The sequence below is a fragment of the Euprymna scolopes genome, chromosome 24 (assembly GCF_053919585.1).
Source record: "Euprymna scolopes isolate OS-2025 chromosome 24, ASM5391958v1, whole genome shotgun sequence".
In the NCBI taxonomy this organism is placed as follows: Eukaryota; Metazoa; Mollusca; class Cephalopoda; order Sepiida; family Sepiolidae; genus Euprymna; species Euprymna scolopes.
In genome coordinates this window covers 7,538,617-7,555,064 of record NC_136505.1, presented here as the reverse complement: position 1 = coordinate 7,555,064, position 16,448 = coordinate 7,538,617, and the positions used below count along the sequence as shown (strand labels likewise).

General features: G+C 26.1%; 1 protein-coding gene across 1 annotated transcript in view; it reads right to left on the bottom strand.

Moving 5' to 3' along the window:
• Positions 1-10,925: 10,925 nt before the first annotated feature.
• The window catches only part of LOC145246573 (diacylglycerol lipase-beta-like), a 60,562-nt gene continuing 55,039 nt past the window's right edge, over positions 10,926-16,448 (bottom strand). Inside the window, exon 12 of the mRNA XM_080108186.1 lies at positions 10,926-13,572. Coding sequence (XP_079964312.1) covers positions 13,410-13,572 — 163 coding nt within the window. The 3' untranslated portion in view covers positions 10,926-13,409. The remainder of the gene's footprint in view (positions 13,573-16,448) is intronic.

The following is a 16,448-nucleotide window of genomic DNA, read 5'->3' as shown; positions in this document are numbered from 1 at the left end:
CTTCTATTATTTACATGGACACTTTTGAGAGAGAAAACATCAATTTTGCAGGAGAATAATCTTAACTACAAGAAAATGCAATCCAGTCGTGAAGATGCCTTTCGAGAGCACTGAAATATAAACTGGTAAACCATGTGGGAGGACACAGCAAAATAATTGCAACCTTACTCTCAAGATGGTGATAGTTAAAAGAACTTTACTCTCAACGATGTGACAAAGCCCTTTGGAGGATATACATAACCAAGTATATATCTATATATACACTTATTTAGCAATATAAACAAATTTACATGGTCACAGCACTGGACATGCTAATGTTACGGTTAAAACCAGAAGTCTCCATCAGGCAACTTAATAAATGGTTGCTTTTCCACAGAAGACGTAATAGAAACTAGTCCTTGAATATCAAGGCCTGGTTTCTTCTGTGGAAAGCAACCATTTATTGAGTCGCTTTACAAGAACTTCTGGTTTTAACCGACCATTTGTCCAAAACATTAGCATGATCACTGTCACAACCATGTAAATTTGTTTATATAATAAAAATATAGCTTGCTCTTCTTTTATTGAGCACTCTTAATGACCTCATTAAATTCATTAGTTATCATTCTTGAATATTTTTAACCTGGTATATATAGATATGGAGAAATATGTTTCTTTAACTATATTTGGCTTTTTATTTATATCAATCCTTTAATTTATGAAGTTCGATGTAATTACAGAGCATATAACAAACGACAAAAGTATATATTCCAAATGTCAAGATGTTGACCATCTTACCGTTTCTTTCCTTAAATACGTTGACATGCACAATTCTTGACAGCCTTTGTTTTTTTAGCATAAAATTATTTAATTATTATGTCAATTATTGAATTTATTTTGCCCTTAACTCATCTGAAGAAAAATCACTAATGAATTTTAGAAGAAAATAAAGGCATATGGGTATGATTACAACATTGAACAATTGGGAGAGAAGTTGTAATTAGTTTTCATTTTGCTATACCATCTTTGAATCTTCACCCATGCATCTATCTCTCTCTCTCTCTCTCTCTATATATATATATATATATATACAGGGTGACCCCAAAAAACGGGCCCCAACTCTAATTAGGCCCCGTTTCTTAGTGTTTTGTCCAAATGAAATTAAACTTTGGTCCTAACTAGTTTATTATATTCAAAACATCACATCAAAATACTAGGGTCTTTGGCCTTTTTTTCTACGTTCTACACTATATGTTCTAGATGGCCTCCATTTAGCTTTCGTTTTTTTTGGGTCACCCTGTATATATATGTATATATTACACTACAGAACAGGTGCTGTCAAGAATTGTGCATGTCAATATACTTAAGCAAATAAACGGGGTGCTTGTTAAGCAATAGTCGACAAATCAATTTTTTAAATATATCGTTTTAAGCAAAAACAATATTATGAATTTAATTGTCATGGCGAAAATAGCAATATATCCAAAACTTATGAAAATTGATTGAGTAGAACAACTGCTATTGTGTTTTTTAGTAAAAAAAAAAAAAAAAAGTCTATTGCTATAGACAACAAATATTGTGGCCATGACACAAGTGATCTAAAATAGTTTTTTCAGAGTTATGTCCCCTGTTTTTAGTCTCCTACTGCTTACTTTATAAAGTCTAAAAAAATGGAATTTTACCCACTTTTCTGTAAAAATTACTTTCAACTAGAAATAAATTTCTACTCTGTAATTTTTTGATATATTACTATTTTCGACATGACAATTAAGTACGTAATATTATTTTTTGCTTAAAACAACATATTTTTAAAAACATTGATCTGTCGACTGTACCTTACCAAGCACCATAAATGGTAATATGGTCAACATCTTGAAATTTGAAATATAGACTTAGGTCATTTATATATATATATATATATATATATATATATATATTTAAAAAAAAGAAGCTTTTATTCAGATATACATAAAGAATAAAACACACACAATATATATGTATCGAACATTAATAATACAATCTAAGTTTAAAAAAAAAAGAAAATTTACATAAACCATCCACTAAAACAGCGTCCATTGCTAACAATACAGAAGCATTCTTCTCTTCTGACAACAGTATTATCCTAACACTAATATATAGTACTACTCAATATTTCGGTAGAGGGTACATATACATATACGTATGTATAGTATATATTTGACCATTTCATGGAATTACAGCCGTTAGGTTGTGAAGTCTATTATAATATGCATAATAGGGATTAAGGATTAAGAAGAGTCGTACATTTTATGAGTTGTTCTTTCATACTGTCCTGAACTGATCGCTTTGCACTCTGCAGTATATGATGTACCTTGAAGCACTTTTATACTGCTATAGTGGATGGAGAGTCACACATTTGATTCTGACAGATAGTTGGAAGGAATAAGTCAGGAGAATCAGAATTCCAGATTTTTTTTGTTTGTTTTACTCGTGTTTGCCCCTTACAAAGCATATTGCCACTTGGATGTAAGGGGCTACTATTTGGGACCATGACTAGGAAAGTTTAACAAGATATTTGTTTACATTACATTTAAATTTCTGCATATCAATACAGCCAGGGAAGCAGGCAGCAGGAAGGGAATTCTAAATTCCCGAAAGAATGAAACACTAGTGTCTGTAGGTATTAAAAATAATTATAGTAATATGTGTGTGTGTCTGTGTTTTAATATTGGAATTTATTTCTGACAATAAGTTAGGTATTACGGGGTGATTTATTTTTGTTCGAGCTAAAGTTTTCTCAGGAAATATCACTAAACAAACAATTTAGTCCACTAGACTAGGAATATATACATAGAATATATGTAGGAATATATACATATACGCAGAAGAATTTTTTCTCCCGATGAACTCTATAAAAGAAGTAAAACTTCTTTTTGAATCTAAAGACTTATAGAATTGTTGCCCACGGAAGGACTTATCTGTTTTCAGTCTCACTGCCAGCAAGACTAGGACTCATTATAAGCCCAAGTGGCATGTTTGCTTATAGCACCTAGTATTTTAAAGTGGCTCCACACTTATTTTACTGACCTCACATGCCACTTAACATCGATGACCCAATCAGAATCACGATATCAAAGTGAATTTTTTTTATAGACATTGCTCCAGACAAGACATGTAGCTACTTGATATAAGGAGCTAAAAAAATATACCACTTCAAGGTAAAAAAAAACAATAGCAATCAGTAAATGGATAGATGGATAGATTCCAACCTGGAAAACAGCAATTCTTTCCCTTTTGTCAGAAACATTTCTCATGGAATGTGAGGACTAAAGGATAAAATAAGGGAAGTGAGTTACAAAGATTTCATAGTTAATAATAGTTAAATTTTTATTTTATGAATTAAATTAATTTTTTCAGATTTTTTGTTAACTTTTATCAAAAAAGATTTTTTTAACGCTTCAATCAAAATGATTCTTATCCAGAATTTCCTCAAAATATACATAAACAAAAATAAAAGAAAGTCTGTATACTGTATGTACCCGTGATAAAACAAAAATATCATGTTCCAAAAATCATATAAATTGATCAAGTAGTTTTATTTTTAAATAAGAAAATCAAATTTTATGGGTATCCAAGGCGTGACTGTCTCGCCTACCATTTTGAAAATGGTAAATTCTCCAAATTCAATTCTCCAAAAACAAGGAAGATAACTAAACAATAATTCATACTAGATTTATCTTGTAATGCCTACGAATTCCCATTAATCACTTAAAAAATGATTTTCTTTATTAGAACAAGACTGCAAAATTTTGATTAACATAAAATGTTTCCAATGTTAAATGCTATGTTATGGCAAACTAATAGAGAAAAAGAAAATTAAAAAAAAAAAAAAAATACTTTCCACATATTTGAATTTAGTTTTTTTTCCCAATACATTGTTTTCCAATAAATATATCACAAATAGTAAAACATAATTAAAAAAAACAAACTTTTACAAGATTCACCATGAACCAAATGTCTTCAATCTCAAATATTAGATTGTACAAAATAAACAGAAAAAAATTTGAATTTTTGGACAGGTTGAAATTGTGTTTGTTTCATTTTGGTATAAGGAGAAAAAAAGGGCAAAACATGATCACAAGTATAAAAATAAATGTATTTTTGGGTCTTTTTTTCTAAAACTTAAAACTTTTGGGGCAAAAAAACATATGAAAGGATGTAAAAAAAAGCAATTCCTTTTTCTTAAGTTTGTAAATTTCAGTTGACTTTTCATAAAAATTAAATTACAAATACGAAATAATTTCAGCCAAATTACAAAAGAAAAGCAAGTGCTTAACCCTGCATTAATCACTTGGTTCTTCCAATCTTGATTAGTCCCATACGATGTTTATACACTCCAATACAAAAATATTAATAATGTTATTATTTTGTAAAATAAAAAATCCTGCTGGTTCAGGACATATCTACATTCCCTGTTGAACAGTTTGAATCACTTGTATCTTGTTGATATTAATAGAAAATAGTACAATAAAATAAATTATGAAACTAAGGAAAAATTTTTAAAATTTAGATCACATTTATTTAAAAATACCCACATGATACACCAGTTTGTGTTATTTTTTAATATCTATGATGAACACAAAATGTTCCCATGAATTGAAATAGCAAGGAAAATGAATAGGAGTTCATTCCATAAACATTACCTTTCAATCTGATTCATCTCCAAGGAAAACTGAGATACAAATGCACTATACAAAGTGTGCTATACCCTCAATGAGTCAGAAGAGCACTGGGAGGGAGATAAAGAAATAAGTTGTCAATTTAAGCCAAATTGGGATGAAAAAACACCATATGAGACTAACGCAGGGTTAAAATATGTATTTATAAATCAACACACAAATACAAAAAATATAAATCGTTTTTTTTCTTTTTTAATGTTTTTTTTGTTGTGACTATGATTCTTCACCCGATCATGAAATAAGAAACATTTTGTAAAAACTCTAATTTTTAGCGCGATTACTCTAATAGTTTCTCACTAGTTTTACTTTAAATAAATAACAGCTTTGGGTACATTGTTCCCACAACAGATAATAGATATTTTCTGTGCATTTAAAAAGAACAAGTATTAAATAGAATACAATTATATTTTAAAGATATCACTTATTTTACTACAGAAATTTAAAAAAATTGCAAACATATTTTACAAAAAAAATCTTTATATTACTGTAGGTGGAGGAAGGTGGCGGGCCAAATAAAATTCACTTAAGGGCCGGATTTGGCCTGCAGGTTGCCGACTCCTACCTTGGATGATAGCTAGGAAGATCTGCTGGAACAACCAGGCGGTCTCTTGCATGTGGCTGTCATCTACCCAATGTATGAATCGTGTAATATCCAATAATTATGAATGCTTAGAATCTTGACATATTTCGATACTAGTTTTTATATTATTTTTTACTTATTACATATTATTATATTATTTTTTACTTATTACATATTATTATATTATTTTTTACTTATTACATATTATTATATTATTTTTTACTTATTACATATTTTTATATTATTTTTTTACTAATTACATAGTATTATATTATTATTTACTAATTACATATTATTATATTATTTTTTACTTATTACATATTATTATATTATTTTTTACTAATTACATATAATTATATTATTTTTTACTAATTACATATTATTATATTATTTTTTACTTATTACATATTATTATATTATTTTTTACTAATTACATAGTATTATATTATTTTTTACTAATTACATATTATTATATTATTTTTTACTTATTACATATTATTATATTATTTTTTACTTATTACATATTATTATATTATTTTTTACTAATTACATATTATTATATTATTTTTTACTTATTACATATTTTTATATTATTTTTTACTAATTACATAGTATTATATTATTTTTTACTTATTACATATTATTATATTATTTTTTACTTATTACATATTATTATATTATTTTTTACTTATTACATATTATTATATTATTTTTTACTTATTACATATTATTATATTATTTTTTACTAATTACATATTATATTATTTTTTACTTATTACATATTATTATATTATTTTTTACTTATTACATATTATTATATTATTTTTTACTAATTACATATTATATTATTTTTTACTTATTACATATTATTATATTATTTTTTACTTATTACATATTATTATATTATTTTTTACTTATTACATATTATTATATTATTTTTTACTTATTACATATTTTTATATTATTTTTTTACTAATTACATAGTATTATATTATTTTTTACTAATTACATATTATTATATTATTTTTTACTTATTACATATTATTATATTATTTTTTACTAATTACATATAATTATATTATTTTTTACTAATTACATATTATTATATTATTTTTTACTTATTACATATTATTATATTATTTTTTACTAATTACATAGTATTATATTATTTTTTACTAATTACATATTATTATATTATTTTTTACTTATTACATATTATTATATTATTTTTTACTTATTACATATTATTATATTATTTTTTACTAATTACATATTATTATATTATTTTTTACTTATTACATATTTTTATATTATTTTTTACTAATTACATAGTATTATATTATTTTTTACTTATTACATATTATTATATTATTTTTTACTTATTACATATTATTATATTATTTTTTACTTATTACATATTATTATATTATTTTTTACTAATTACATATTATATTATTTTTTACTTATTACATATTATTATATTATTTTTTACTTATTACATATTATTATATTATTTTTTACTTATTACATATTATTATATTATTTTTTACTTATTACATATTATTATATTATTTTTTTACTTATTACATAGTATTATATTATTTTTTACTTATTACATATTATTATATTATTTTTTACTTATTACATATTATTATATTATTTTTTTACTTATTACATAGTATTATATTATTTTTTACTAATTACATATTATATTATTTTTTACTTATTACATATTATTATATTATTTTTTTACTTATTACATAGTATTATATTATTTTTTACTTATTACATATTATTATATTATTTTTTACTTATTACATATTATTATATTATTTTTTACTAATTACATATTATTATATTATTTTTTACTTATTACATATTATTATATTATTTTTTACTAATTACATATTATTATATTATTTTTTACTTATTACATATTATTATATTATTTTTTACTTATTACATATTATTATATTATTTTTTACTAATTACATATTATTATATTATTTTTTACTTATTACATAGTATTATATTATTTTTACTTATTACATATTATTATATTATTTTTTTACTAATTACATAGTATTATATTATTTTTTACTAATTACATATTATTATATTATTTTTTACTTATTACATATTATTATATTATTTTTTACTAATTACATAGTATTATATTATTTTTTACTTATTACATAGTATTATATTATTTTTTACTAATTACATATTATTATATTATTTTTTACTAATTACATATTATTATATTATTTTTTACTTATTACATATTATTATATTATTTTTTACTAATTACATATTATTATATTATTTTTTACTAATTACATATTATTATATTATTTTTTACTTATTACATAGTATTATATTATTTTTTACTAATTACATATTATTATATTATTTTTTACTAATTACATATTATTATATTATTTTTTACTAATTACATAGTATTATATTATTTTTTACTTATTACATATTATTATATTATTTTTTACTAATTACATATTATTATATTATTTTTTACTTATTACATAGTATTATATTATTTTTACTTATTACATATTATTATATTATTTTTTTACTAATTACATAGTATTATATTATTTTTTACTAATTACATATTATTATATTATTGTTTACTTATTACATATTATTATATTATTTTTTACTAATTACATATTATTTTTTACTTATTACATATTATTATATTATTTTTTACTTATTACATAGTATTATATTATTTTTTACTTATTACATATTATTATATTATTTTTTACTTATTACATATTATTATATTATTTTTTACTTATTACATATTATTATATTATTTTTTACTAATTACATAGTATTATATTATTTTTTACTTACTAGTATTATAGTTTTTTTTGTTTTTTTTTTAAATTTTGATTTTCATTGTACCAAAACACTTTTTTGTGGACACATAGATCATTGAAAAGCATAAACAACTAAACTTTTTAGCCTGTTTAAAATGGGCAAAAGTTATAGCCTTGAATCTCTTTATGCAAACCTGACGGTTGAATATGCTTAAACTTGTGCTCATTTTTTTTTATTAAGTACTAAACTCTATGAATCCTTAACTGTGTATTGAACAGATACCATAATACTTAGTTCGTTTCACATTATTTTTACAAAAGTTCATACAAAATTTCAGCCAGATCAACCACGTAGTTTTTGAGAAAAAGTGGAACAAACAGACATACTACAAAAAATATAATATAAACGTTACACAATTGCCACAAAATTATAACCATTCAATGTTGGAAATAAAATTGCCATCAATTTTCACAGTGCATAACTAAAACTGATTCACATGAGTGAAAAAAAAAACATATTAAAATATGCAAATCTATAACATGATGGTCAGAAGATCAGACACGTGCAATATGTTTTTATTTTTTAAATAAACATTCATTTGTTTAAAGTATCTAATTTTCATCTTATTACAAAACCCTCACAAGGAATTTTTTTTTCTTAGAATATGCATTTAAAAAAATTTTTTTTTCTTACTTGCTATGGTGTAGTTTGGCGCAGTCTCTATTTGTTGAAGATAGGTGAATCTGTAGATAATACTAAAACTTTGGATCTTCTTAGCTTGTGTTTTGTTCTTGTGTACAGCAGATGCCCACCCCCTCAATATTTCATCATGTGTTAAGGGCAGTAGCAACATGCTAGTGTCAGGGACCTGATGAAAATTGAGGCAAAGTCAATATCAGAATCCGTCATCTTCAGACTGTTTCTGCCTCTGTGCGTGGCAAGCAAGAATGTGTCTGGGATGGAACTGTAAACACTTTGATTAAGGATATCAACGTTGTTTCTTTGTACACGCAACCACCATTCTTTTGTGTGTTCTGGGATGAACCTTCCTTGATTATGCATGCAACTATGGTGTCTTGTTGCTTTAGGTGTTGGTGGTAGGAACCAGCAATCTGACACAACTATCAAATAACTACAGCCAACAACAGCTAGGAGCAAAGTGTAGTATCTGTTCTAATACTACACTTCACCTTTTTTGTCCTCGGTCAGTGGAGGAGAAATTCTTCTTGACTGAGACAATTTTAAATTTTGTTCCTATCCAGATTTTGGAGAGCTGGATTTTCTCCTATATTTGCCATATCTGGGCAGGAGCTGCTAAAAACAGCCTATCCTGCCTTGACAGAGTACAAAATAGACTTCGTGGCTTAGTGGGGGATGCCCTTTTCTCTACCCTGCAACCTCTCTCCGACAGAAGAGACGTTGCGAGCCTATCCTTGTTTTATCGTTATTTCCATGGCAGGTGCTCATCTGAACTCCAATCTCTGGTCTCCCCTCGCCAATCTTTCACGAAAAACACCCGTCTAGCTGAATCCACTGTGAAAAATTTCCCCCACTCTATGCCTAAATCAAAACGCGGATTCCATGAACAAAGCTTCTTTCTTAGAACTGCACGCCTGTGGAACTCTGTTCCGTCTGCCTGCTTCCCTCCGGACTACAACTTGGATGTCTTCAAGTCCAATGTTAACAAATTCCTAATGAACCGCCCCCTTAAGTAAACACTTCATCAAATCTCCACATTAACATAATGTACTTGCAATAACCCTTATCCCCCTGAGTGGCTTCCGGGCCTTGATAAGTGGTGATCACTGTGTAAAAAAAAAAAAAAAAATTTAATACTGACCTCGTGTCTAACTCTGCTCTCGTGGGGAGACAAGTAAATAGGAATTATAGCCAACGAGGAGTTTTTCATGCAGACTAATAAACCCTGAGGGACAATCTTTGTGGGCTATTTGCAATGGTCATATTCATTAAAAAACAACATAGATGATATCATAATGTATACAGTCATAAATGATATCATTGATCCACTCAGATTGAGAGATGGAAGAGATGCTTTATAACACTTCTTTTTTTTTTTATTACATTTTCACCCCAAACAAGGCGCATTGCCACTTTGGTGTAGGGGGCTACTACTATCAGGGGCAGCAACTACTGGGGCACTATGTTGGGATTTGGGCAGCAAGATGTCGGTTCACGTTGCACTTGAACTTCTGCATGTCAGTACAGTTAAAGAAGCAGAAACCTTGAATGGAATTCCAGAGTCTAGTGGTTCTGGGGAAGAAACTACTGGAGTAGAAAGATCTTTTACATCTAGGGATCTCTACTGTGTGGGGGTGGGATTTAGCTGCCTGTCGGGTTTGTCGAGGATGTCTACGTCGTGGGGGCACAAGTGTCTGCAGTTCGTCAGAGCATTCACCATTAAAATACTTGTAGAACAGGCAGAGGGATGCAACGTTTTGTCGATGGGACAGAGGCTGAAGCCTAGATGCCAGTTCAGGGCCTATCAGATTGGCGACTCTTTTTTGAACCCTGTCCAGGAGCGAGAGACTAGTAGCAGATGCACCAGCCCAAATGTAACAATAATACTCCATACATGGGCGAATGGTGGCCTTATAAAGGTACAGGATACTTTCAGGTGTCAGTAGTTTATCCAGATCAGGAGTCTCCAAACTATGGCCTAGGGCCAGATTCGTCCTGTTAAAGTCTTTAATCTGACCCACAGAACTCTTATGGAAAACATAAAAATATTCAGGAAATTTTTTTTTAAATGAAAATTTTTGAAAATATTGTGGTGGTGGTGGTTTATTTTCTTTTTGTTCAGAAAAAGATTAGAAAAACAAAGTTTTCGAGAACGAGTTTCACTAAAAAGCAAAGCTAATGAGCAAAACAATATAAAACACATTTGGGTCATTTTTTATTATTATTTTGGCCCGCATAATTCTAAAAAGTAAGCAATGTGCCTCCCTCCCTTGTTTGAAAACTTTGAAGATCCTTGATCTAGATGATCTGTGACCCAATCGAGTCATGGGTCATCTAAACAAATGTCTAGTTTCCTAAGAGTCTAATTAATTTCTTTAAGTACATATTTAACTAAAATCCGAATAATTTAAAAACTATTTAAATCTAATTTTTTTTAAGCTTTCATTTACTTTTGATGATCATTTTCTCATTTTTTAAATTTGAGATGTCATGATGTTCATAAAGACGTTCAAAATATCGTAGCTAAAAAAACTGACAAACTGTAAGACTATCATCTTGTCAGATTCCATGAACAAAACTTCTTTCACACGTAGAACACAATTTCACTGGCCTACTTCCTTGTTGAATACAACAGGGTAACCTTCAAATCCAAAGTAAACAGTGGAGCTGTCCCCATAAATAATCAGATTCTACCCAATTTACACCATTAATGATTACTATACTACCATCTTCCACTCATTAGCCCCTATCCTTGAGTGGCCTTTGGGCCTTGATAAGTGGTGACTCCCAAGTAAAAAAAAAGAAAAAAAGTAAAATGATAATAAAAAATGTAAAAGTAAAATGATAATAAAAAATGCTTGCATGAATTGTTGGTCCACAAAAAAAAGGGAGGATAAGCACTGAACCCCCGACTTCAAATGTGGGAGATGCTTAATGCAGGCACATCCACCTTGATGGCTGTTCTCACAAAGAGATGATACTAAATGACAACCCCATGAAGATAGTAAACACTTTCTGTCACCGAGGAGATGTATACATGTTCAACAATAAAAGCAAAGGCAGCATGGGTGTAATTTTGTGAGCTCTTACCACTGACGGTATCGAAAGCTGTTCTCCTCTACATCCAGAATAAGTTGTCAGGAGTATCATGCGATATAATATATCATGTTATATAACAGCAAATGTTGGGCCTCTACTCAATCCTGTGTTATCTGACTGCAGAGCAATAACAGATTATAACCAGATTGATTTGCAATGTGAAATCTGACCAAACCCAACAAATTAGGTTGAAGGATTTGCTGAAAGCATTACATTTGCCAACACGGATGTTATCCTTAGGACGAATTAGTTATGCTGGTATGTAGAGCATTCATCCTCCTGGATAAACTATTGTAGAAATATGGGTATCTTAGATCGTAAGAAGATTAGCTGGTCAAAGAAAAATTAGAGACAACACAAGATTGTACGGAATAGAATTTGGAGACAGTTGGCTTGCTAAGCCGTAAGGATTGAAGGGTGAACTTGCTAAATATCGAAAAACGTCCAACAAAGAAAACGTGATAAAGTGACGACGCTGAATCGAAGATGAAAGTAACTGCGAGAGTAAGCACACTTAAAATTGGATGAATTAACAAAAGGAGCCTTTTTCATGGTGGGGTGATTGTGAAGAAGCAGTGAAAATACTTCAGCAAAATTACTACAAAACAAAATAGCAGGTTATTGATAAAAACCGATTTATGAATCGACACACAAATACAAAAAAAAAAAAATATAAGGTTTATATTGTTTTGTTTTTCAGTGTTTTTTTGTTGTGACAATATTTTAAAGAGATCACAAGTTACAGCAAGACAAGCACTCCATTTAAAGCCAAAAATTTCTTTTTCTTTTCTTCCTCCATTAAAAAATATTGACAGTGAATATATATTGAAAAGAATCACATACGTAAAGTTCTTTGGGTGCTGTATACGTTAGCTTCGACCCCCCCCTCCCCAATAATTCTTTGTTAATATTTACAAGTGTGGTGTATTTAGGAGAATGACAATGAATTTTATGCATAGAGTGATGGAGAGAAGGAAGAAAAAAACAAAAGAACAGAAAATAAAAGAAAAAAAGAAAAAAGAAAGAGGAAAAAAATATGAAAAAATATAATTGTGTTTTTCAGGATGAAATTTGCTCAATAAATTTATACTGAAAAACTGAATAGAGAAATGTTCTTTTGAGAGAGAGAATAAAAAGAGAGATAGAAAATAAAAAAGAGGGAGAAAATAAAAAAAAATGAGAGGGAGATAGAATAAAAGAACAAGGAAGAGAAAATAAAAGAGGGAGAGATGAGAAAGAAAATAAAAAAAATCTTAGAACTTAGACTGAAAGTTTAAGAAGCAATAAAAGACAAAATATAAAAATGGATGAACAAGTTTTTGTATGGTGCGAGCAATGTCAAAAGATTCTTGCACGGAGGAGGACGAAGGAGGAAAACATCATAAGAAGAAGTGAGGGGGGATGAGTAGGCAAGGATATTTGCCGCTGCCATCTTCCCAGGAAGACAAAAAATGAATGCAGAATTAGTGGGGAGGAGGGGGGTGCGTTCACACGTGAACCAAGGATTCATCATAAGGCACATCCAGACTTTCGAGGGCATCATCAAGACAATTAGGCAGGTGGTCAGTGAGCATGCTGGGACTGACCAGAATCTGGTTGTACTGGTCAGGGCGCGTCCATTCCATATGGTAGGTGGATTTCTTGAAAAAACTTGAAAAAGACAGAAAATAATAAAAATATTAAAAAAATAAGAAATTTTTGCAAAAATTGAAATATTGTCTGTTTTTCATGTTTTGTTAATCCAACATAAACATAGAAATCAATTAAAAACCAATTAGAAACCAATAAGAAATCAATTAGAAACCAATTAAAAATCACGGTTATAGTCAGCTAACGTGCTTACTAACTTCTGGCATAGTGTTACTGGAAGCTATGACAAGGTAAATCAATTCCTTCACTTTTATTGTTGTTTAGTATTTTCATTGTGAAGCGATTTATTGGAATAAAATACAAGAAAAGGACATTAATGAAAAGTATAAAATAAAAATTAACAAAATTATGGAGATGAAATAACACAATTAGTCTTTATTTGTACGTTGAATAACAAAATTAAAAAAATAAAGTTTTATTTTTATTTCAAATTTTATAAGAAATGTATTTTTATGAAAGGATGAAAATAAAATCAAAACAAAATTTCAAACATCATAAAAAAACTAATACATAATATTCTCCAAATAATCGGCTTTGATTCTTCACCAGGAATTCTTGAAGATAACTATCGAAGTTTGCTTCATTAGCCCCTTTCATGGATTTGAATTTAACTTGGGGCAAGCCCAACAATGTCCAGCAACACATCTTTTGTCTTTTCTGCATTGAACGTTAATTCTCCTTTGATCAGGACACTGTCAGTAGATTTGTTTGTTGATGATAAAACCACGCCAACCATTATATTGTACTAAATGTGTTTCAAGTTTCGTCTAATAGGTCTTTCATTACTGTTTTGGCGATGTAGTTTCATAGCAGACATTATTGCTTAAACTAAATAGTTCATTATTTAAAAAGATTTTAAAAAGTGTTTTCAATAATTCTTTAAAAAAAGAAAACAGTGCAAAAAGTGTTTTCAGTAATTCTTAAAAGAAAAATAAAACTAATTTCAATAATTGGTCCCCTGACAAAGGAGTGATTGGACTTAATAATTTAACGTTCATCCACTCATTTGTTTGTACTTTTCTCAATAACCACAACTTGGATTTAAGAATTTTTTTGCACAAACATTAGTCATGGTGAAAGTAAATTTCTCACTCCGTTAGTCTTTAATTAAAATAAGACAAAGAAAAAAAAACTAATGATTATTAAATTTAAAAAAAAAAAACTAATGATTGTTAAATAAAAAAAGAAAATAACAAATGATTATAAAATTAAAAAAAAACTAATGACTATTAAATTAAAAAAAAGAACTAATGATTATTAAATTAAAAAACAACTAATGATGATTATTAAATAAAAAAAAAACTAATGACTATTAAATTAAAAAAAAAAACAAATGATTATTAAATTAAAAAAATTAATTATTATTAAATTAAAAACGAAAAAAACTAATGATTATTAAATTAAAAAAAAATAATGATTATTAAATTAAAAAAAAAATAATGATTATTAAATTTAAAAAAAAAAATAATGATTATTAAATTAAAAAAGAGAAACGTACATAAAAACTAATGATTATTAAATTAAAAAAAAACTAATGATTATTAAATTAAAAAAAACTAATGATTATTAAATTAAAAAAGAAAAACGTAAAAAACTAATGATTATTAAATTAAAAAAAACTAATGATTATTAAATTAAAAAAAAACTAATGATTATTAAATTAAAAAAAAACTAATGATTATTAAATGAAAAAAACTAATGATTATTAAATTAAAAAAAATACTAATGATTATTAAATTAAAAAAAACAAATGATTATTAAATTAAAAAAGAGAAACGTACATAAATACTAATGATTATTAAATTAAAAAAGAAAAACGTAAAAAACTAATGATTATTAAATTTAAAAAACTAATGATTATTAAATTAAAAAAACTAATGATTATTAAATAAAAAAACAAATGATTATTAAATTAAAAAAGAGAAACGTAAAAAAACTAATTATTATTAAATTAAAAAAGAAATACGTAAAAAAACTAATTATTATTAAATTAAAAAAGAAAAACGTAAAAAAACTAATTATTATTAAATTAAAAAAAAACTAATGATTATTAAATTAAAAAAAACTAATGATTATTAAATTAAAACAGAGAAACGTACATAAAAACTAATGATTATTAAATGAAAAAAGAAAAACGTAAAACAAAAACTAATTATTATTAAATTAACAAGAAAAACGTAAAAAAAAATAATGATTATTAAATTAAAAGTAAACTAATGATTATTAAATTAAAAAAAAACTAATGATTATCAAATAAAAAAAAAGTAACAAAAACTAGTGGTTATTAAATTATAAAAGAAAAACGTAAAAAAACTAATGATTATGAAATTAAAAAAACTAATGATTACAAAATTTAAAAAAACGTAAAAAAATGATTATTAAATAAAAAAAAAACTAACGATTATTGAATTAAAAAAGAAAAACGTAAAAAACTAATGATTATTAAATTAAAAAAAAACTAATGATTATTAAATTAAAAAAAAACTAATGATTATTAAATTAAAAAAAAACTAATGATTATTAAATTTAAAAAAAACTAATGATTATTAAATTAAAAAAAAAACTAATGATTATTAAATTAATAAATAAACTAATGATTATTAAATTAAAAAAAAACTAATGATTATTAAATTAAAAAAAAACTAATGATTATTAAATAAAAAAAACTAACGATTATTGAATTAAAAAAGAAAAACGTAAAAAACTAATGATTATTAAATTTAAAAAAAACTAATGATTATTAAATAAAAAAACTAATGATTATTAAATTAAAAAAGAGAAACGTACATAAAAACTAATGATTATTAAATTAAAAAATAAAAACGTAAAGCAAAAACTAATTATTATTAAATTAAAAAGAAAAACGTAAAAAATAA